The sequence below is a fragment of the Thalia democratica genome, chromosome 6 (genome assembly GCF_965202585.1).
Source record: "Thalia democratica chromosome 6, ktThaDemo2.hap1.1, whole genome shotgun sequence".
In the NCBI taxonomy this organism is placed as follows: domain Eukaryota; kingdom Metazoa; phylum Chordata; class Thaliacea; order Salpida; family Salpidae; genus Thalia; species Thalia democratica.
Genome location: NC_139170.1, coordinates 13,975,436 through 14,000,078, shown reverse-complemented (window position 1 = coordinate 14,000,078; position 24,643 = coordinate 13,975,436). Strand labels below are relative to the sequence as shown.

Below are 24,643 nucleotides of genomic sequence, written 5' to 3'. Positions count from 1 at the left end.
AAACCTGGAAGAAATTTGGAAAACTTTAAAAAAATTAAAAAAAAGAGTGGCAACCCTGTTAAATTCAAAAGAAAACTATATTACTAACAAAAAAATAAATTTATTTACACAAAAATGCATAAAGCTGAAATCTTAATAGCGAATCGTTATAATATAATTATGAATGTCTAGATTTGCTGTGAGCTTAAGACAATTTTTTCCCTTTATGCAAGAGCTTTAGATAAATTTCCACCTTCAATTAAAATTGTTTGAGAAAGATAAACTGTAGTCAATTAAAATAAATAAAGTTAATTTTATGAATTAATATCTAAATTAACAAACAAAAATTGTATATAATAGTCAACCTTTAAAAAATTATGTAAAGAACTAACACCATTTATATCTAGATATAATTTCGAATTAAAAAGATAACTTTTCCTAAACTATCTAGTTTTTCAGGTTTTAATTTTTCAACCACGATAACTGCAGTCATAATGACCTAGTTCAATTTTTTATTATTACTTCAGCTCTTTTATTAAAGGAATGACGAAGTTTTATAGTTTGTTCTTTCTAATAAAATTAGACGACTAATTGCACAGTTTTTACATAAAGATATATAAGTATCAAACAATAATTTATTTAAAAAAGTTTAAAAATATTGTAACATATCAAAAATGAATGAAAATTTCTTCCGCAAAGTTGTTTCTATTTCCATTGCAATAAATTTGAAATACATCAAAGGTGAGCTTACAATTGATTTATTAGTGTACAAAAAAAGAATAATGACTATAAACCTACAAAGCCAAACTATAATTTCTTGCATATTTAATTTGCAAAAAAGTCGCAGTAAAACTACATTTTAGTTGTTAAATCAATGGTGATCAGTTGTTGAATAAACATAAGGATTGTTGTTTGTCTTAAATAGAAAAAAATGTATGAGGAAAATTTGAAAATTACACTACTAGATATTTCAGGGTACGAAATGAGTGGGGATAATAATTTTTTTAAATTTTACTGAAAAAGGGGTGTTTATGGAAACTTCGATTTAGAAAAGACTTGATGTTGTCGTAAAAAGTATTTAATAACGCCTTGAAATAAATAATAAAAGTTTTGTTCGAATTGAAAGTAATGCTCCTTGATAAATGTTTAGCAACATGTATAACAAATACTTAGAATAAATTGACTAACCTTGTTCGTATTATGTGAACCAGCGCAGTTTATTAATCTGAGTAGTCAATTGCAATAATTTTCTAGGTATTTAAAGAAAATAATTAAAGAAACTAGGTCAATTTTGATGAAGCTTACGAATATAATTGAGTTAATAAATGACTTATTAGTTTAAACTAAAATAAAGACTTTCTTCCAGTTTTCCATGGAGGAAGATAGTTTAATTAGAAGAATTTCGTTAAAAAATATTTTGTTAAAACGACCTACTTATATCATTGATTAAAAAAACGAAGTTTGTAACGTTTATACGATTAATATAACAATAGAATATACAAATTTAGCATTGTTAAGACGATATAGGAACAGTTTTAATTCACCAGCATTAGAATGCAGTCGCTACAGGCAATTAAGGTGATGGAAATCAAAGTGACCTAGTAATGAACTCAGATTTAAAATAGTGTTTGATTCTTCTAAATGTATATTTTAACCATGAATTAAATATATTAAACGAATGATTTAGTATACTTAACACTATGCTAGCGATAAACCTGATCCAAAAAGTTACCAGTTCTAAATTTAAGATCTGGCCATATCAAGTTAATACTAAATGCAGAATGTTTTTTGCTTTTCAAAAATATTTAATGTCAGAAACTTAACTTAAAGAAATTTCATAAAACTTCTAACTTTTAAACTTAAAGCTTTTTTTACTTTAGTATCAGCCTTCTTATTAAATAACTTAATACAAACTATAGACCTTTTTTAAAGTTAAAAGTATGATTTTTAATAATTTATTTAAGTAAATATAGTATTACGAAACATAGTTTTATCTATATTTTATCAAAAATATAAAAATACATAACTTTATACGTCAAAACATACTATTTTTCTGGTTTTTATCAAGTTCAATGTTTTCTTTGAATAAAGTTTATGCAAAACTCTTGATACGTTAATCTAAAACATTTTAACTTTTATACCAACGCTTTTTTCAAATTTTTATAAGGTTTGTATGTACTACCTGCAATAAAAATTTCCCATAGAACTTTAAAAAGTGTATTTAATGATTATCTACAAAATTAGTGTTTTATATATGTTTACTTACTTAGTTTATACACTTTTAGTTCTTAAAAAGTAAAACTAAACATTTGTTTTAAACAATAAACTAGTTAAAATACATATTTTATTAAGTACTCAAAATTGTTATATTAGCTAAATATTAAATTAAAAAATTAGGGCTTGTAAAAAAGTCGAGCGGGTTTATAGTATTTAGAAGAAAATAATACATAAAATAAGAAAACGAAATTTGATTTGTTTTGACATATAATATCTACTGTATATGATTAAATATGCGCGTTTTTATTTTAAATAACTCTTACTAGAATTCATTAAAAGTTTAGCACTGGGAGATGTTTGTAAAGAACAATGACACGATTGAAAAAAAACATTTATCAGTAGTAACACTCCAGCGGTGCTAAGGTGTGCCAGCTTTCTTCGTTGTTTCCATTGTGCGTCATCAAAGTACAAAGCGGTCACCGGATGATCTTTTCTTTAGCTATCTACACTAAGATTTTTTGAGACACAGTTTTTCAATTTATTGAAAATATTAAAAATATTTAAACTTACTTATTAATAATAATCATTTAGTTATAGCATAATAATTGGGTTCTGATGAAATTGATCAAGTACAGAATACAGAGCTACACAGTTATAAACAATTAGAAACAAGTCAATAAGCCTAAGTTGTTATTTTACAGCTAAACTACCATTAATATATTTTAGTTTTTCATGATAAGCTATTCTGAGTAAAATTTTATACTGTGTCTAGTTTATTTATCATGTTTTATGATCTTATTATTTTGTAAAATTATTAATTATTAATACAAAATTTGTTAATTTTTGTTTGTTTTGTAACACACAAAAAAAAACTCTGTCTTGGTCAAGATGTTAAAAGGTATCCGTGGTGTACGACTCAATAACCTAAAGGTTCTTCGTGCAACAGGTCCTAGGACCAAATATTTTGAGCGTTTTTTGTCGTTTTAAAAACTATTAGTATAAAATTAGCACTATGAAGATTTTGTTAAACAATTGAAAAATATAGTTTTAAAGGAACAAAAAATTTTTCTGTAAAAAATTATTGCTACATTTTACAAAGTAAACAGTAGACAAAACAAAGTAAAACAATACTAAAGTTGTCATATTGCAATGAACTAAGTAACTAAAATTAAAGTAATAGTATAAATAGAACTAAGCAATTTTTTGTGTAAATTACAGAGTAAAAAAATGAGTAGATAGTTTAGTAAGTGATAAAAAAGAAGTTATGTTTGTCTTAAATTTTAAATATGCTATAATTTTTTATGCATAAACATATGTTCTTGCTTGTAATGGATAAGACATTAAACGGTATCCAAGTGGTTTGCGACTCTATACTCTAACCGAAAGGTTTTTTGTGCACTAGGTCCTAATACCTAGTATTTTGGGAATTTTTCGTCTTTAAATAAAGAGTAGTAATAGTATTAAAGCTATTTTATGTTTAAAACAGGTATAAAAATATTTTTAATAGGTTCGAATAATATTTTGTATTGTTATTATTAAGATAAAATTAAAATTTATAGTATGTTGAAGTAAACCCTTATACTTTAAAAAACAGAGCAAAATATTTTTATTTTATTATTTATATATAACACGTAATACAAAAGTGAGTATACAAACGAAGTTTTAGGTAAAACGGTAGTTAATAATTAAAACTATACATAAAAACTTACTAATTTTCTACACCAGCATGTAGAAAATGATTAAAATTTAGAAAACAATAAACTAATAAATTTTTTCATTGTGTTAAACAAAATAAAAAAAGTCTCTTGAAAGTAAAGTTAAAGCCATAAAACTAACATTACTATGCTGATACTCAATTTTTAGTTAGAACTATCAGTGTTAAAATAAAGTTATAAATGAGATATGTTATATTAATACATTTAAATCACCGTATTTAACAAAACCTGATTCTTTAAGTATTTTAAATGAATAGAAGTAAACTCAACATTTAACTATTTTCATCAAAAAAAGATTTTGTATGCATAGTTTGTATTACTAAAATCTAACTTAAACAACTTAGTTGCACAAAAGAAACAAGACAAAAGAACTTTTTACCAAAATTTGTTAACGCCGCTAATAAGTTCAGTTGCTGCACTCAAGTCGAACTTGATTGGGTTTTTGTAAATTCTGTAAATCAAGTAAGCACCTCCCGCTACCAGCAAACTGGACGAAATTACCATTTCTGTTTTTATTCTTTTGAACAGGGCTGACTCGTTGATCAACTCCATCGTGATCGACCCCTTCTTGTTGCGGTGAGGAAAAGGTTTGTCGGGAACTTCCCGACCTAGAAACTTGCACAACGGCCCCCAGCCGTCGCCCATTGAGTACACTAACAGTTGCTCTTTTGGCGCGCACTGAAAAGGTTTACAAAAGTAGCTAGTAAAAAACTGTCCTGTGCAAGTTTAAAAATAAAACTGTTAATATAAACTTATTAAAAGCTGTTGTTTGTTAAAAAAAATATCCTTAAATAAGTTTTTAAAGCAGCTTATTTTAACGTCAAAAGTTTCAAAAAAGTTGTTATAATTATACAGTAATACCTTTTAAGTTTTATAATATTTATAATCTTATGTTTTGAATTAAGTATCTGTAGTTTATAAAAATTAGTTTTGTACAATGTGCTGAACTTACACTTAGGACATACGCATTATGGCTTCTGTAAGCATGAAGAAACAACATTCGATTAACTTTATCTTTTTCACTTTTAAACCACCCATTTGGAGTTGCACCAATAATTACCCGAACTGAAATTTAGTTGTAAATTAATATAGTTTTAGTTAAACACCATTTACATAAGTGTTTTTAAACTATATCAATATGTTCTTAATTTCAAATATGAATAACAAAACTTTCTTAAAACTATTTTGACAAATAATTATGTGCTAAACTTTATTTACCAAACATTTTTTTTTTCAATAATCTAAAAAAATTGTTAGAAAACTAAACAAGTAGAACTTGGAGGTGTTTAAGATCCGATTGTTGTGTTATTTTTTGAATATAAAATAAACTTAAAAAATAAGCGGTAATTATTCACTAAAAGTTCAGTTAAAAGTCTAAATTTTTACTGAAGTAAATAGAAAAAAACAATCTTTAACAACGTAATGACAAATAGTTGCTGTAGTATTGTTATTTATAAAAAAGTTTGTTCTTACACGTTAGTATTGTTATATTATTTTTTACAAAAAGTAAGAGAGTTTATGTTTTTGTAAAAGTTAAGCACTCACTCATATCAATACTCCACTTTCTGAGTCTGTAGTGAGTGGGAGACAGCAAAACAGCGATCATGCTCATAAACGGATTTTCATTTTGATCGATTTGATTGCTCATTGATTTCATCCACTCTTCCTCCGTAGCTCTTTGAGAAAAGACAACCTGATTTTTTGTTTTAAGTCTACAAAACTTTAAACATACTCATGACAGCTTTTAGTTTAATACGGTAATAATTTAAAAGTATTTTTTTAATATTTAAAAACAAATTTTACCCTGTACAGCTTATTTAGCATTTGGTACACTTTTTCACCAAGATTCTTATTCCACAAAAAGAATAAAAAAATCAACATATAAATAAACATATGTGTATATCTTCTGTGAATTTTTAGTCTTGGCTATAATTTGGTCATGTTGTAATAAATTTATGCCGAAACATGCTAACCAAAAAAAAAACTAGACATAAAACTATTTTTAGAGAAGATTAATTCTAAAGTCTGTAGAAAAGTTGTTTTAAATGCAGTTTATTTTTTTAAAAACTTCAGATTGGATGTGTAGTTTTAAGTTCTTCTATATATAATGAAACCAAATTTCTAAAGTATTAAACCCTTATAAATATTTTTTTTTGTTTAACTTTATCACTATAATTATAAAAATTAAAAAATAAATTCAGCTTTGAACCGGAAACTTATGTGATTATCTTTTTAAAATAGTAAAGTTTATAAATCATTAATCTGATTTTTAGAGCCCTCTACTGTTTTTGTTTGTGAACCGTAATAAAATAAAATAATTTTGTTTTAACACAACATAACAAACCAACTTTAGCATCAGGAAAAGCTTCTAGTATTTGGTTCCAGAAATAAAAAGCAGGCATGTCAGTTACTGCATCTACATCCTTAAACATCTCGTAAAAATCTTCTTTTGTACCTCCTAAAAAAAATATTTAAAAAAAAACTTTTGTTTTGATTACCTAATAGTTTTTAATATTATTTAAGATTTCAAGATTACTTTCAAGAGTAATTTTTTAATATTAACACATTATGCCTACATGAAAATAAAATAATTAAATTTTCAATTTTTTATCTGTTAGTATGTTATTTAGAATATATTCTGTCAATTGTGGTTTAAAACTATTTAAATACTATGAACAATAAATGATAACTAAATGTCAGTTATGGCACTAAATACTCCTTTAATGGTTTTTGTTATTTTTTATAAAAATATATTAAAATAATTTGACACTTACGAAAAAGTATAGTTTAAACTAGTATTTGGTACAATAATTACTTATTTAAAATTGTTTTTACTTTGTAAGATATTTTTGAGCAGTAAAACAATTTCCGTGTAAACGATTGTATCATGATGCATACTTTATAAAACATACAGCAAAATTTAGTTTACCTCGTATACCAAATAAGTCTTACGAAATAACTAATAAAAAAATAATTTTTGAAAAAAAAAGTCAGTCAAACATTTTGCACTTAAACTTGGTATAATTAACATTGTAATATAAAACTTGAAATATATACAAAATTTTAAAAAGTATGTATGTTTAAAGTTGGTATTAAAATACACATATAAAGTATTACTAGAGTTCTCAGGAACCTTAAACATAAATTAAAACGAATGAAAAGTGTTTAAATTTTACGAATATTTTTCACTTTGTATTCATTTAAAACATAACCAAGTTTGATAGTCAACTTTCGAAGATTAAAAATATTAATGGGTTAAATATATTTTTAAAATATATTATAAATTAATAAGCAATAAAAACAGCTACTTAGATAAAGAACAGTGTTCTACTTTTAGTAAAAATAAAATCATTATATAAGTTTACCTTCGTTAAAGATTTTTTGCCATTTATTTCCTAGGTATTCGTAGTTTTCTAAGAAATCGTAAACTGTATAATCGAGCTCTTGTAATGCTCTTTGCATGGTTTTTGTACCACATTTTGAAAATCCAGCATAAATTACCTTCATTTTAAACTATAATGTATAACAACTTAATACTATAATGTTATATATTTATTTTAGGAGGTATTTTGTTTACCTTATAACTTATTTTTAAGTTTTCGTTTAGCTTAAAACTATACTTTGGATAGTTAAAAAAAAAATTAAATTTGGTAAAAATTTAATCAAAAATTTCTGAAAAACTTATATAAAGATCTACTACAATATTTTTTACTATTTACATTTGTTAAAAATCTTTTAGTTTTTATTTAAATATTAATACTTTTGGTTTAAGATAACCTACACAGATTGTAGCTAACACGTTCTTTACGAACTTTCTAGTTAAAGCTAAAACCCTCGTTGCTTCTGATGTTAATTTTTCGTTTTATAGCCAGATTGACTTAATAAGCACTTATAAAAGGTGCACACAAACATATGAAAATTAAAATTAACCTAGTTAAGTACTTTAAACAAAGTTTCTAACTTTTCGCATAAGTATAGGCAATTGTTGAATATAGTTAAATGAAAAAAATTAAACTTTAATAAATTCAACGAACACCGTTTATTTTGTGTCACTGTATACATTACTAAAAAAAAAGTTTAAATTCAATTTGTACAAATTTAAGTAAACAATACTTTTGTTTGATTTCTACGTTTGGTTAATTATTAGCAAACGCAAATTCAAACAAACAGTTTCACAGATTTAACAGTTTAACAGATTTAACAGTTACAACATTTTAGAGTAACTTTTTTCTAAAGTATTTTCATTTCTATTCTTAACACGACTAAACTACCTTATTACGATTATTTTAAAGTGTAGTTAATGAGAAAATATGTAGACCCGTTTTAATAAAAATACATTTTAATTAATTTAAAATGAAAATTTATACAGATTGCTACTGTTTTATAAAAAAAATCTCATTAATTTTAACGGGCTAGTTTTTTACATAAATGACTATGTTACTACTCAAAAACCGAATTCGCTAGGTCTTAACCCACAGCCCTAACATTTAAATCCTATCCACAATATTTTACTGTAATCCTAAAGTAACAAACAGTTTATTTACGATTTTTTATTTTACCTTTAAATCGTACACTTCTCAAATGCCATTGAGTATTAAGTCAAAACAAAAACTGTGAATTATCCGTGCACACGAGTCATCCGTGCAAAATTGCACTCCATACAAATGTGACACACGTGCTATCGTGTAACTTGTTTACTTATTATATAAATTTTTAAACTGTTTGTATTTGTTTCGACTGCCTTTGTTGAAGTCGATTTAAAAATATTTACTGTTTTTAAAAACTTTACACTTCTTGTTTTCAGTTGGGAATTTACTAAACATCAAAAAATAATTATTAAAAATTATTTTATTTTATAGAATAACTTCTATGTTTGTTTTAAAAAAAGTATTGCTATTGACAAACCAACAAGTTTTTTCAGAATTCAAAAATCAAACGTAGCAATCTGTTAAGGATGTTCACTTTGCTCATTATTTCAGTAGTTTTCATGTAACTATATTATATAAATGTTAACGTTTTATTTGCTATTGACAAATGTTTATTCGCTTTTATTTTTTTTTAACAACGAACTTTTTAATAAACCTGGAATTACATTGGAAATCATAGGAATAGAACATGTTACAATGCATCCAGTTTAAGGTTCTAAGCCTATTTTTAGCGAATTAAGATTAGCTTTTGTTTTGTGAGCTTTAATGGCAATTTATAGTTTACACTTCGAAGGCTTTAAAAGTTTTGTAAATCTGTGATAGCCAATTTTTACTTTTTTCTTTTAGTGACTAAATATGAGAAAAGCATTTTAACTGAAAGGCTTTAACATTTTTGCCCTTGGTATTTTAGTCTACGTACCTCAAAGATATTAGAAAAATAAATAAAAGATTTAACAGCTTTTATTGCTTAAATAATGAAGCTTAAGATAAATACTAATTTGTCAAATAAGTTTAAAATAAAGTTTTATCATACCAATTAGATCATCAGACCACAAGCCTTCGGTAAACTGAGATAAAACCTTTTGTTATACTTGAACTTGTCTCACGGCATACGAAAGTCTAGGGTTAGGCTGTAAAATTTCGTCTATATTTTTATTAAAAAAGTTTAAAAAGTATAAGTTTTGGTCAATATATACTGCCAAAATATTTTAAATATCGTTCAGAATATGTTTAAATCAAACTTACTTTAATAAAAGTTACATATCATATTACATTAATATTGTTTTTTGTTTCAATACTACAGTTATTCCGATTAAATTAAAAATAGCGAGCTTAAATGTCATCGTATTTAAAAAATAAAGAACTAGTTTGTATTTACAATTTCACTTTGTATAACAACATGAAAGTTAAATATAGTAATTGGTTAAGTTTACTTAATGACGTAAAGCCATACTGTTATTCATAAAATTGTCATTAATTTATACTGAAAAGTCTACAGCAGGGAATTTAAATAGAGAAACACCGCCTCTTTAGGGGGGATTTATCTATCAGAGGGCATGAACTAGTAAGGCGACAAAAAAGTAAACTGTAGCGTTTATTTTCAAATTTATGCTAAGGAGGCATTCTTAATAATGAATTTAGGAAACCCTGGATGATGATGTTAAATAGAAAATATTTTAAATAAAACTGAAACAGAATACAGTAAAAACTTATAATGAATAGATAGACAACAAAAAGATAGTGTGAATTAGTTTAATATTTTTGGTTTTTTATAGTTATTTTTTATTACTTGTTCTGTTTTTAACTTTATACATACAAAACATTAAATTCTTTTATAGTAAATTAAACTTTTTAGAACAGTTACATGACAATTAAAATTCTTATAAAAGTTTTAAGGAGCGTGTTTTTCCCTGTAACTTGTGCAACTCCTGAAAAAAAAAGAAAAAAAAAAGCTTGTATATTTCACTAAATACGTTCTTAAAGAGGCTTTACATATGCTAGATTATTTATCAATTATCAAAAAAATTACCAAAAAACCTATTTTTAACTGGAAACTTATTCTAATTCTCTTATACTAAGTTCATTTAAGTTTTTTAGTTCAAAAACAATGCATAATCATCATTTATTACTTATTTAAGTATTTCTAATTAAAAACTTTTTGCGACTGAGTTATAAGTTTTCTGTTAAAAGTAGTATTTTTAAAGTTTGAATTCTTGAAATCAGAACTACATTTTATTTTTTAATATGTTTTACCTAATTGTAACGATTGCATCAGCAACATTTGCAACTTTATATTTCATCTTATGAATTTAACACTAATTGTTAAAATATTTGGAAAAAAAAGCATGATCAAATATTAATAGATGTAAAGATTCTTATTAAATAATTTACTTAGGCTTCTTTTTTTTTGGAACACAAAAGAAACAGGAAAAAAGACCAATGCTTTGCATGCCACATCATTTGTTATAAAAACTTATACTTGAGCTATGCTATATAAAGAAAAAACACAAAGCAGTCAGAACAATTTCATACTAGATAAAAAGCACGCCGCGGGATAGAAATTTTGTAAGGCTGCAGTTTGCAGAATGCAAATCACTGTATTTTTTTAAGTTGTAATGTCGTACATAAAACTATAAAAAATAGTAAGTTGTTTTATTAAAAGATGTTTTTATAATGCTCTATACTTTAGGCAAAGTAAAGCACTTTGTAAGCGATATAGAACAGCCACTTTTTTCTACGTACAAAATAAAATACTAAAATACAGATTCTACAGAATTTTATTTTATTTTTTCAAACAATCAACACCTATCCAAAAAGCATTTTCTAAAAACAGAGTTTAATAATGAACTGTACTATTTAAAATTGCGGAGTTTTCGATACAACGCTATAAAATTATTTTTAAGCTAGTTATGCAGGAAAGCTTCGTAAAATTTGTGATAAGATTAAATACAAATTCAAAGAAAACAACTACTATCTTGTTAGGTTTCTCAAAGATAATTTACACACAAAAGATAATTATTATTAAAATGTTTAAGGTTAATAACACTTTATAGCTAAACGTTTCTGAAATTCCATTTGTTTTCACGGGTTCCGTCCGAAACGGTCCTGACCATCTGCTTGGAAAACTTCTCGCAGAAAGCAACAACATCTTTCACTTCCGCGCACTTCTTTTCGTCTCTCAACCAGTGTTCCTCACTCTCCAGAAAGCGGCTCAGCTTTTCCACGCTCGCCTGCAAGAACCCCTGGGTTATTTTGAACATTTGCGCCTCGTTATCTTCGACGAGGTAGAAGGCAAACACGTAGGAATACATCAGAGTGTTTCTGCTCGTCTTGAGGGTCTCGCACGCCTACAAGTGTTACATGTCTTAGATTTAATGCCAACTCAACGTACAATTGCAATGCTAAAGTCACAACTTATTAGAAAAGGTAAAAAAATTGATACTTATCTCATAGAAACTGTTATCATTAATATCACTTTAACATAGTAAATTGTAGACAAATTTAGTGATGTTGTACCTTTTTAATAAATTCTTTTTCGTAGACATATGCGTGTTTCTTTCCCCCTTCAACGGTATCTTCTTGTATTCTCGCAAATATGGTCTCTAATGTGATTTTGCTTTCAGTTTCAAGACTCATTTTGTGGCTAGTATACCTATAAAATTAATAACTACTTTTTTTTAACTACTAACTTATTATTTTTTTATAGATATAAATATTTGTAGATACAAGACTAGATCAAATTATTTTACATAATTTCCCCGTTTAAAATAGTTAAAATGATTGCTTATTTTTTTACAAACTTCAGAATATCTACTGAAAGTTTCAAATTTACCATTAATTGTACCTAAGACTTCTTTTTCACTATTCTGTACAACTCCAGAATATAAAAGCGTAATTTATTGCTGCTTTATCAGTTATTCCCCATTTTTACCCGTTATCAGTTATTGTCCCCCGATTTACTATAATCGCAGAAAAAAGAGCAATATTGCCCCCATCGGGAAACTGGTTTAAACTATATAAATATAGAAAATCGTGTGACTGTATAAAATTATTCACTCTCTTTATTCACTAAAATCCTTTGAAGGGATTTTAAATAATTTATTAAGAAAACTTGACCATACGTTTCATAGAAACAATAAATTTGTTTTAATTTTTAGCTAGTAAGGTTTGAAATGAAAAGCACTTTGCTAAACAATGATACAAAAGTTACACAAAAAAAAAACACAATACTATGTAAGAAACAATTATTCTGTTTTTTTTTTGAACTTGACAATTTTTAATAAGCCATGTATGTAATTATATATAATCACAAAAATGTACTTTTCTTGGAACAACTGTTTCTTTGTTTTACACGCGTCCTTAGCCAATTATTTTATTCAATTAAAAGCAAACTTCTAAGTATAGTAACAAAATTGAAAATAAAATATTACGTAATAATAGAATAACTTATTACTGCATTTGATATTACAATTTTTATATAAATTGTTTTCGGCAACGTTAACAATATTTATATAATATATTAAGAAAAGTAGATTTAAAAAAAAAGTAGTATGTTTGATTAAGCTAAATGTTTTAATCTTCAGCTAGTCCGTTTTGAAATATGTATATATATATATATATGTATTAAAGGTTTTATACAAAGTTCTGATCGATAGTGCTCGACAAATCAAATTGGAGCTTAATATTTATTTATTTAATTATATAAAAACTATAATTCAAACAGCTGTTTCACACATTGAAATGTAAAATTTCATGTGATCTTCAGTGAGTTGTAGTTTATTATAATAGTAAACAGAAATTTCGATTTTAGAATTTTTTATGGTAATTATGACGTAGTAATGGTACAGTTTATTGTACGATTAGTTGAATTTGAAATACGCTGTAAATGTTATTCTATGCTTTTTAGGAAAGTTTAAAAAGGTTATTTTGGAAAAAATGTTTTAAGCTATTAGAAAAATTATTTAGGCTGTTGGGAAAAATGTTATAAAATGCTATAAAATACTCGTGTTTGCCGCTTCGATTTTATTTTGTTTTAATATTTAGTTGGTTTTAATTTTGTTAAAAAAGTATTTTTGATAATGGATGCATATGTTTTGTCTTTCGCTTTTCTTGTTTAGTGTTACGTTCTTATCTGATTTTTCGATTTCTATTTTTTCTAAGTTACAAAGTTTGCAGCCGAATTTAGTATTGAATTTTAATTTTGTCCTGTTTAATATTTCCCATTTAATTTTGTAGTCTGTATTGTTGTCTTTTAAGTTCCATATGTAATTCGCTAGTTCTGTTGTGTGTCTTTTGTTAATATTGTTGAATGATGATTTGTGGTTTCTGTATCTTTGTTTAAAGGTATTTCCTGTCGACCCTATATACTGCTTTGTTGTTTTATTTGATGTTACTGTTGCTTTATAAATTATATTTGACACTAGGCATTCGTTATTTAAAGGGCAAGGTTCTTTACGGCAATTACAAAGTTTATCTTTTATGGTGCTTTTATCGTCTATATTGCTTTTGTTTAATATTTTGTTGTTGTGAGCTATTATTTTACTTCTGAAATTATTTGTGCAACTGTAAGATATTTTGATTGTGTTTCGGTTGAATATTTTATGGAATGGGTGGTTTTCGTCAAATGATGTAGTAATCAGGTTTAAGAATTGTTTGCCTATTTTTGAACTTATATTTAGACTGAATGGTGGGTTGAAATATATTATGTCTCTTTTTCTTTGTTTTTTATTTCTTTCTGGTAAAACAACGTAGAAGGCAAGATTCCAAAACTAGAAGAAAAACAAGCATTTATTACAATCAAAGACCACAAAGAAAACTTCCCGAATAAAATTGAATACAGACTCATAAACCCAAGTAAATCCCCTTTCACCAAATACTCAAAAAACTTAATAGATAAAATTAATTGTATAATACGAAAACAATCTAAATTAAACCAATGGAAAAATACAGACGAAGTTATCACCTGGTTCAAAAATTCTAAATTTAACAAAAACTACAGATTTATAAAATTCGACATCACCAAATTTTACCCTAGTATAACCAAAAATAATTTAATTAAAGCATTAGAATTCGCTGAAAAATATTACCCAATAACAGACAAAGAAATGAATTTAATTATACACTCTTGTAAAGCAATTTTAACTCATAAAAGCCAAACCTGGGAAAAAACAAATTCAGACCAACTATTTAATGTAAGTATGGGATCATTTAACGGGGCAGAAATCTGCGATTTAATAGGGTTATTTTTACTAAATGAAATCAAAAAAAGTAAGATTTTTATAGATAATGAATTCGGATTATATAGAGATGACGGGCTAGGGATAATAAGAAGCAAATCACCGAGATCAGCCGAAAACACCGCTAAATATTTATTTAAATTATTCAAACAAAACGGCTTTAAAATAACAATAGAATCCGGATTATTCCAAACAGACTTCTTAGATGTATCCTTCAACATATCAAACTCAAGTTACCAACCATACAACAAACCAAACTCACCAATTTTATACGTAAACTACAACTCCAACCACCCCCGACAAATACTAAAACAACTACCCGAAACAATAAACAGAAGACTAATAAAACTATCTAATAACGAAGAATCCTTCAACAATGTAAAAAATGAATACCAAAAAGCATTAAATTCGGCCAATTATAAAAACATCTTAAAATACGATAAAACCACTTTACCAGAAAGAAATAAAAAACAAAGAAAAAGAGACATAATATATTTCAACCCACCATTCAGTCTAAATATAAGTTCAAAAATAGGCAAACAATTCTTAAACCTGATTACTACATCATTTGACGAAAACCACCCATTCCATAAAATATTCAACCGAAACACAATCAAAATATCTTACAGTTGCACAAATAATTTCAGAAGTAAAATAATAGCTCACAACAACAAAATATTAAACAAAAGCAATATAGACGATAAAAGCACCATAAAAGATAAACTTTGTAATTGCCGTAAAGAACCTTGCCCTTTAAATAACGAATGCCTAGTGTCAAATATAATTTATAAAGCAACAGTAACATCAAATAAAACAACAAAGCAGTATATAGGGTCGACAGGAAATACCTTTAAACAAAGATACAGAAACCACAAATCATCATTCAACAATATTAACAAAAGACACACAACAGAACTAGCGAATTACATATGGAACTTAAAAGACAACAATACAGACTACAAAATTAAATGGGAAATATTAAACAGGACAAAATTAAAATTCAATACTAAATTCGGCTGCAAACTTTGTAACTTAGAAAAAATAGAAATCGAAAAATCAGATAAGAACGTAACACTAAACAAGAAAAGCGAAAGACAAAACATATGCATCCATTATCAAAAATACTTTTTTAACAAAATTAAAACCAACTAAATATTAAAACAAAATAAAATCGAAGCGGCAAACACGAGTATTTTATAGCATTTTATAACATTTTTCCCAACAGCCTAAAAAATTTTTCTAATAGCTTAAAACATTTTTTCCAAAATAACCTTTTTAAACTTTCCTAAAAAGCATAGAATAACATTTACAGCGTATTTCAAATTCAACTAATCGTACAATAAACTGTACCATTACTACGTCATAATTACCATAAAAAATTCTAAAATCGAAATTTCTGTTTACTATTATAATAAACTACAACTCACTGAAGATCACATGAAATTTTACATTTCAATGTGTGAAACAGCTGTTTGAATTATAGTTTTTATATAATTAAATAAATAAATATATATATATGTATATACTAATAGCTTAAAACATTTTTCCAAAATAACCTTTTTAAACTTTCCTAAAAAGCATAGAATAACTTTCACAGCGTATTTCAAATTCAACTAATCGTACAATAAACTGTACCATTACTACGTCATAATTACTATAAAAAATTCTAAAATCGAAATTTCTGTTCACTATTATAATAAACTGTAACTTACTGACGATCACATGAAATTTTACATTTCAATGTGTGAAACAGCTGTTTGAATTATAGTTTTTATATAATTAAATAAATAAATATATATGTATATATACATATCTACTGGTTGTACAAAACAGAAAGTAATTTAAAATTGGTTCTAGCTTGATGCTTTATCCACTAATCTGTCTGTGATTGCTGTGCAAAAAGCATCAATCTCGGATAATGTATATGTTTCATATAACAAGCACACTTTGCACAGCAACTATAAAGCAATTTGTACAACAGATTATCTAAAAATAAGCAACTAAAAAATCACCTGTCAAAATACAGATTGTATCGTCTCAACGCCGCCCTCCCCTCATTGTCCCCTTTTCCCTCCTCTTTCGGCTGGCAGTTGTGATTATCCTCCCAACTGTTCAAGCAGATCCAACAGAAATCATGCTTGCACTTCCAGCAACGCATGTGGTTGCACCCGCCGTTCTTCTCGATGCTCGCTTGACAATTAGGACATTTCTTGGTGTTGTAAATGATCCAGTTGGTCGTTTCGCTGTCGTCCGTAACCTTTTTGAACCACTTTTTCAACAAATTGCAGTCCAGCGGGTCGTGCCACGGCATCTGGCAGTTGAAGCAGCTTCTGTGGCCTTTAGAGCACTCGACTTTGTACTCGGTAGGATCCTCTGATTTAAACGCCAGACTGCAGTCTGGTCCGGGGCACCAACTGGTCAGCGGGTTGGATTCTACGTAAGATTGAGCGAGGAAGCGGAAGTAAGAGGAGCGGGATCTCTCGCTGTCGAGCAAGCTCAGAACTGCGTCTGAACTTAACACCGTTTTGCAGTTTTCACCGGGACAACACACATTTACTCTGTTGTTAATGTTTGTAGTGATACATTCTTTTAAACATCCTCTACAAAATACATGTCCGCATTCCAAGTTGAACGTATCTTCAATAGATACTTCATCAGTACAAACTTCGCATTCAAACTCAGAAGACTCAGGATGGCTGCCTTTTTTCAAAGGGCTTTTCATTTGGATACCTGCTTTCTCGTAAATTTTTTTCTTCCTACATCCATCATCTATCAGCGCCTCAACCACGAGATCCCTGCTCCATTGGCAGCACCGAAGCAAGCATCTGGCTTCAGCATTACCGACGTCGGGGAACAGACTAGTTACATTTTTTATTTCGGCTTCCATGCACTCGAGGATTTCTTCTTGGTTCAGCTCTGTGTATTGCGGAGCTCTGTGTTCGTCTTCTTGGCTTAATTCTTCAAACTCTTCATCAAAGTCTTCTTCGAGGTCTGAGTAATCTGAAGAATCCGAGTATTCTGAATTGTCGGTCATTGTTATGCTGTTATCTTAAAGTCTACTAAAACAATTTAATTTATGTTTAAAATTAAATACTACTAAATGCAGAGTTTCATCGTATTTAAAATTAATTAAATTATAATTTTTTCTAAGCTAAATTAATCAAAAAACTAGCTACTTTTAGGGGGTTAATTATTAGAGCAGTTTTTGAAATAGAATACATTTAAATAAAATTGTTTATACTTGAAAAAGCAGGCATTTCAAATAGTATTTCCAGACCAAAAACATAAAACTTTGAAATCTCAATAAAAAAAATTACTCAAATTCTTTCTATTCCAATACATTTCCTCAATTTTTGTCAGGGTAAGTACAACTGAAACAATAAACTAAGATAAAAAACAAACATTCTACAATACAAAAATATACTAATTAATCAATTAACTAAATTCAAGCGTAATCAACATAAGTAACATTAAAAATGAAACAAAATGGCTTTTTACTAAATTAGTCTAAAGTGTTATCAAATTCTTTCTTTTCACATAACTTAGATTTATTTAAATGTATTAGAATGGTTCTAGTCTTATTAATTCCAAAGTATTTGAAAATTGTCTCATGATAGTAAATTTTAAAATATGAGAATTGTTTCCACGGCAGGTATTGTTTACTAAATGTTCAGCTATAGCTGATTTTTTCTTTGCATTTTTGACATCACTGACAAAAAAGATAAAAAGAGCGTAGTAATCAAAAGTGCAATAAAAAAATCAGCTATAGCTGAAAATTTAGTAAACAATACATGCTGTGGAAACAATTTTGATATTTCAAAACTTAGTATTATGAAGCATGTTCATGTGATTAACACATTTTTGTTAAAAACGAAAACAATATAAAGGTTGACACGTTTTAACAAGTTGTTGCTACCAAGAAGTTTAGTAAAAAAAATAACATATACAAACTTCTTTTGAAAACAAAACCAAGCTAAAAAGTTGTCAAAATTTGTATGAAGTTAGAAAAAAATTTATAAAGAATACCAATTTTTATGATTATAAAAAAAAAAATTTAAAATGTAGTACACTAGCAAGCTGTACTAAATGATTCAAATATTAAGTTTGTAGGAACTTTTGGTGTGTTTCTTCAGTTGTAATTGTGAAACAATACGATTAGAGGCTTACTTAATTGGATGTTCTTTTATTTATTTTAGACGTAATTAGTTTTAGACTCATATTTGTTACTTCAATTTTTCTTTGTTTTTCACTTTTCTTCTTAGTATCTAGCGGCTAAAATTGTTATTAAATCTAATATATTTTACGAAAAAAAACATACAATAAAAAATTATAAGCCCCAAAGAACACAAAAAACTCTTTTTTAAAGATTAAACATAAAAACACTGATACAAATTTTTCATCTAAAAATAATAGTAGAAATAATATTGTTTTATAATTTTTTTCTGAAACACAACTCTCTCTAACAATATAACTACAGAGTCTTGAGTATTTAATAAATGAGCAATACCTTTAATTACTACAAACTAGCCTACACCTTATTCATAGTATAGATATTTTTACCGATTAAACTAGATGTCAAAGTTAAGATGGTTAATAAAAACTTTCGTCATCTTTGAAAAATGACTAATAACTTTGTTTTTTATAAAACTTTATAAAATAAGCTTGAATTGACAATTGTTGAAAGAATTGTATTTGATAATTAAGCTCTTTATATTATTAATAATTAGAGCACTCTACTTCATATGGTTTTTTAATATATGTAAAACTTTTAAACAAATCAAACAATTTAAGAAAAAAATCTACATCACATAAACAGCCGATTTTGACATTTCTTCATAGAACATTTATTTTGTGCTAACTTGAAATTAAAAATATACTCTACAGTCTACACAATCTAAACTTAATTGTGCCCAATGATTTAAAAAATATAAAATAAAAAAAAATTCAAACAAATCTAATTTTTTTTAATAGTACTACTTTGTATATGTACTTTTTCAAATAATAATTTTTAGGTATACAAACATTAGATTAAAAACAATAATTATAAAAAATAGCTAGCTACTAAAAGTTAAATACCATTTCAAATAAATTATTGAAATATAACTATGGTAATGTCGTGGTTCAGTAGTTAAAGATACATGGTAAGGTTTAGGAGAAGAATAAGAACTATAACTTTGAACTAAAAAAACAAGCATAAGTTAAAAAGAAAATATTATGCTAAAAAATGTGTAGGAATCATCTTTAAAGTAGCCTAAATTTCAAACGAAATATTCTTCAAATAAATAAGAATTATTTTAACTTAAACTTTAACATTTACGATTTTTAAAGTAAAGTTGCAGTTTTTAGCTTAATAAAAAGGCATAATGATACCTAATTCGCATATAACAGAGTTTTTAATTAAAAATGTGATGCAACTTAGCGCATGGACTATTAAAAGAAAAGCTTTTATTTATAATGATTTAAAATTGACATCATACATATTTTATATTTTAGAATGCTTACAGCTTTAAAATTCTTCTTTATCTATAATAAAATGTTTGTATTTTGTAAATTCAACACTTTATGTAAAAAGTACGAACAAACAAAATTTTATTCAAGTTTCTGTACATTATTTTATGTTAAACCATATGATTTTAAACAAACTATAGATCTGAACTACCTTGTTGTGATCTTTTTCTCAATTTGATCAATAACGACTAGTTGTAAATTATTTCAGTAACTATTTAATTCTGGTTTTATACAAATTATATCTTGTTGTTTTTAAGTATATATAATGTTCATAAGTAAAATTTGTATTCTATACCATGTAATAAGTTAACGTACAAGCTTTGTTAAAATTACATAAAATAGATTTTTTTTAGAAGTCTGTAACACTGCCAAGAAATAATTAATTAAAGCTTACATAAACTTAAGTTAAACTTATGATAACCATGCTAATACTACTATTAAAGAAAGAAATAATTATTGCTTACTTAAACTTAAGTTAAACATATGATAACCATGCTAATATTACTATTAAATATTACTAATAAATCGCCAAAATATACTCAAACATGACATTTTAACTTATGACGAATAAACGTTTATTCAGTATTCATAACTCTTTTTTAATTTTTTTTGATTTTGGCAACCCTTCTTAAACTTACCTTACCCAAAAAATAACTTATATAATTTTACAATTTGTATTTTTTCACAAAGTTAAAAATTTATAGCCCTACCCAATATATACTATAAGAGTAAAATGTTTAGTAAAAAAGGTTAAAAAGGTGATGCCCCATAATTGTATACCAAGTTCTAATTACTGTTTATTAAAATAACTTTTTAAATATGAGAATATAAACTGTGACAAGTATAATATTTTACAAAATTTTATAAGAGCAGTTTATTAACGGCATGCCTTAAGTATATTAAGCAAAATTTTTATATAATAGTTTTAAGTATATATTTGTTGATTTTTAATTTATTATAGTGCTCTTGGCTAAATTAATACAAAGTATGTAAAAGACAAAAAAAGTATTTGCTTTATCATAATAAGCCTGTATCTATTATTGATATTGGAGTCTAACTTTTAAGATTATAATCAGAAAATTATTTAAAGTAAGTAGCTATGAAAAAAAGAAAACTCATAATTACTAAAAGTTACTATATCTTAGTAAAATATTAAACAAATGTTAGCCATATCTCAAAAAATTGTACATATTAAAACAAAAAAGTTCATATAGGTCTAATTAATAACATTATAACTTACTTTCAAGTTTTAATAATTATTAAAAGACTTAATTTAAAATAACTCAAGACTATTAAAACTGTGTTGCAAAATTTGAATTGTCTTGCACCATATTAGAACAAATTAAAAACTCTATTTTGATTTCTGTTTCGGTTAAGAGCTTTTAACTGTTTTTTAAAAAATTAAAAAAAAAAAAAAAAAAAAACACACTAAATGAGATTAATTTAACAGCTTTATCAACAATCTAAAGTGTATTAGAACTATTTTATCATTGTGCTGAATTGTAATTTAATTAAAGCAGTGGTTTACTTCGAAAAACATCTTGCTCCTAGAGTTTACAACTTTTTTGTTAGAATAGTACCCTTCAATTATTACAATGTTTTAATAAAAGTAAAAAATATACATGTACTAATAACAAAAAAAAAAAAATTTTTGGTTAGTTTTACTTATATATTGCGTATTGAAAAACATTCGAATTCTTATAAGTTTTAAAAATAAAGTTTAAAGAACCCAAACGACAAAATTTCAACAGTATTATAATATTTTATTTATTTATTATAGACAAATCTTGCTACCTATTTACAAACTTTGTTTTAGTAGTAAAGATAAGTTGAATAACAAACTAGCTTCGTGGTTTAATTATGTTTTCCATGTCTTTTATAAAAGCATATTTAATCTCTAATATTTATCAAAACCACTCTGTTTTGTAATAACAACACCAAAAAAAAACTTCACATAAAAGTAAACACGTGATACGAAAAAAAACATTCACTGTTTTTAAATGATAGTTTACGAATTTTGATACAATATAAAGTTCTATTTTGAAAACAGTAGAATAAGTTCAATTGTTTAAACCAATTGTTTTTCAAAAAAAACGTCAAAGTACTCTTGCACAAGGTTTTGTTTTTTTATTACAGCTTAACTTAAAATACAAATTAAAAAATGTCATACTATTAAACTGTACTTAATAGATAAAATTAAAACTATCAAAACTAAATACACTAATCTTTATTGCAAGTTTAAAAAAGTTCTTAAGATATTAAATAAAAACTAAAAATAATTTTATTTTTAAGTTTATTTAAACCATATTTCAAAAATTATTCAAATTTTCGCAACAAGAAAAAAATGCCTTGTATATATTAAGAGGAACTACATACATGTATTCTTTAAGTGTATATTAGTTTTTGAGTTAAGTTTCTTTGAAATATTTTTTAAGAACCTGAACTACCGTGTACCCTGATTTAGTATTTTAACAGACTACAAGAAAAAAAAAGTTAATTAAAACGTGTTTTCGAAAAAATTTAAAGTGTCATACTTAAGATTAAAAACTAAGTTATAATATGTCTTAAAAATGCTTAACAGTCGAGTTTTAAAACGAGTTTGTACGACTTTTTAAAAGAAAGTGTATGCGGTATATACGTTGTTTTATTCATTTCAACGTTAATTTGATCAAGAAACTTGATACACAATATAAAATTTACATTTTTTTGTATATTTTGGCGGTAACTGTTATTAAACTTAAATGTTTATGTTTGCTTTAAACTTTAAACTTACAAATTGAAAACAAACATGAATATATACATGAATTATTATCATGTCATAAACTTCATACTAGTTAAAATTCGTATTTAGTACATAATAGTTAAGGTTTTTTTAGTTATTCACATGCTACTGTTTGAATGAACATTGTGGTTTAAAACTTTTAAGTTTTTTAAAACAACTAAACAGTTGATAAAGATTGCTTAATTTTACACAAAAGTATAAAGTTTAAGTATCTGGCTGCCTTTTTATTTTATTACACTAATAATACAACAAAATTGAAGAATGAATGGCTTTTATTATTATGTTTTCTAACTAAGCACTTAATACTGTAGTATAACTTTCAAAAGACTAACTGAAGTTTTAAACCAGTATTTTTTTTTGTTTCACATGTGAGAAACAGTTTGAGCTTAGAACGAAAGTTTATAAAATAGTTACAAGTTAAGAACATTTTTATGTTGAAAAAAAATTACTAAAATTAAATGATGTTACGAAAATCAAGACTTTTAATCAATCTCTTGTTTAATACTGTGCTTTTATTTTGCAATAATTACTACCCAATTATAATAAGCTTTATCATTGGTAATTGCAATAAACATACTACTAATTTGTCAAGGTAATTTTAGGCATTAATTATTTCTCAATTTATTACAAAATTAAAGCCTATTTACTACCTAATATAATTGGAATTGATAGCAGTTATTTAATTAAAGAGTGATTTTAAAAGTGAGTTTTGTTTAATTCAACTAAATTTTTGTGATTTAATTCGATTTAATTAGAACATAAATTTAAGAGAAGACATGCTTGCCTTGTTTCATTTACACTCGATTGCTGTACGAGTAGGTATTAGTTCATAACTTATGAAAGTTATTGAACTTTTTGGTAATTTCTGTTTTGTTTTGTAAGTAACATTTAATTTTTCAGACAGTTTGCTTTGTGTTAATAGTGGTAGATTCGAAGCTTAAAAATTAGCTTGCGTTCAGAAAAGTTTACTTATTATTGTTGTTTGTTACTTTTTTATTTTAAACAACATGTATCTACAGTTTACAGTTGCGTTGCTATTGAAACAAATTACGTTTTGCTCTTTAAACTTATAAATTTCATTCAGTTTTGTATTTGATTTTAATATTAAAGAAAATAGTTACTTGCTTAATAATTTAGTTTAGTTAGTTTGTTTAGGCAAATTAATCATACTATCTGTGTGGTAATTTTTTCGGCAGTTTTGTTACATACAAGCACTTTTATATCGTTAAAAAATAAGCTTAGTATATTTTGAAAATTCTAAACTTTTTTGTTTAAAACTATAAGTTTTTTTAAACTAATGTACTTTTTCACATCGCATATTCTACAAAAGAAAAAAACTAAAAAAAACATTTAAAACTAAAAGATAAAAGTTTAATAAACATAAGAAATTTTATGATACTTTTTAAAGAAGATTTAAATTGTTTACATCTAAAAAAGATAAATAGTCTAACAACGATGATTTATAGTTTATTTAAAGCAGTTTTAAACTAGACTTAAGTACAGTGCACACTACTCAAAGCAAAAAAAGACTGTGTTTAAGTTAAACTTTTTTTTACTTGATTAGAGTAATTCAGTTTAAAATGGTGAGTCAAATTTTTTTATGGCAATGTTAACTTACTTAACGATTTTAAATTCAAACAACCCGGCTATACTTTTACTTTCTAAAACGTAAACGTAAAAAATAAATTAAAAACCTTATTTTCTCAACAATAACCAAAAACAATGGCTCAATAATATTATGAAAAGTGATGGCTATTCGACATTTCAAATGATTTTATT

General features: G+C 25.9%; 3 protein-coding genes across 3 annotated transcripts; all 3 read right to left on the bottom strand.

Moving 5' to 3' along the window:
* Positions 1–4,286: 4,286 nt before the first annotated feature.
* On the bottom strand, positions 4,287–7,418 carry LOC145838751 (uncharacterized). The gene is made up of 5 exons (XM_082946374.1): positions 7,277–7,418; positions 6,260–6,369; positions 5,457–5,604; positions 4,864–4,976; positions 4,287–4,589 (listed from the first exon to the last, which is right to left on the bottom strand). The coding sequence occupies exons 1-5, from the start codon at positions 7,416–7,418 to the stop codon at positions 4,287–4,289; spliced, it is 816 nt and encodes a 271-aa protein (XP_082802500.1).
* A 3,973-nt stretch (positions 7,419–11,391) lies between these two features.
* Positions 11,392–11,974, bottom strand: LOC145838750 (E3 ubiquitin-protein ligase ariadne-1-like). Its single transcript, XM_082946373.1, has 2 exons — positions 11,855–11,974; positions 11,392–11,685 (listed from the first exon to the last, which is right to left on the bottom strand). The coding sequence occupies exons 1-2, from the start codon at positions 11,972–11,974 to the stop codon at positions 11,392–11,394; spliced, it is 414 nt and encodes a 137-aa protein (XP_082802499.1).
* A 4,608-nt stretch (positions 11,975–16,582) lies between these two features.
* Positions 16,583–17,608, bottom strand: LOC145838749 (E3 ubiquitin-protein ligase ARIH1-like). The gene has a single exon (XM_082946372.1). It carries the CDS (start codon positions 17,606–17,608, stop codon positions 16,583–16,585), a length of 1,026 nt encoding a protein of 341 aa, XP_082802498.1.
* Positions 17,609–24,643: the final 7,035 nt, after the last annotated feature.

What these genes read in the sequence shown, in the direction of transcription:
- LOC145838751 (XM_082946374.1), bottom strand. Translation starts at nt 7,418, where the DNA reads ATGAAGGTAATTTATGCTGGATTTTCAAAATGTGGTACAAAAACCATG. An exon ending in AAGCTTTTCCTGATGCTAAA is followed by an intron (nt 5,605 to 6,259) that starts GTTGGTTTGTTA and finishes ACAAAAAATCAG; the next exon opens with GTTGTCTTTTCTCAAAGAGC. An exon ending in ATAATGCGTATGTCCTAAGT is followed by an intron (nt 4,590 to 4,863) that starts GTAAGTTCAGCA and finishes AAACCTTTTCAG; the next exon opens with TGCGCGCCAAAAGAGCAACT.
- LOC145838750 (XM_082946373.1), bottom strand. Translation starts at nt 11,974, where the DNA reads ATGAGTCTTGAAACTGAAAGCAAAATCACATTAGAGACCATATTTGCG. An exon ending in AAAAAGAATTTATTAAAAAG is followed by an intron (nt 11,686 to 11,854) that starts GTACAACATCAC and finishes TAACACTTGTAG; the next exon opens with GCGTGCGAGACCCTCAAGAC.
- LOC145838749 (XM_082946372.1), bottom strand. Translation starts at nt 17,608, where the DNA reads ATGACCGACAATTCAGAATACTCGGATTCTTCAGATTACTCAGACCTC.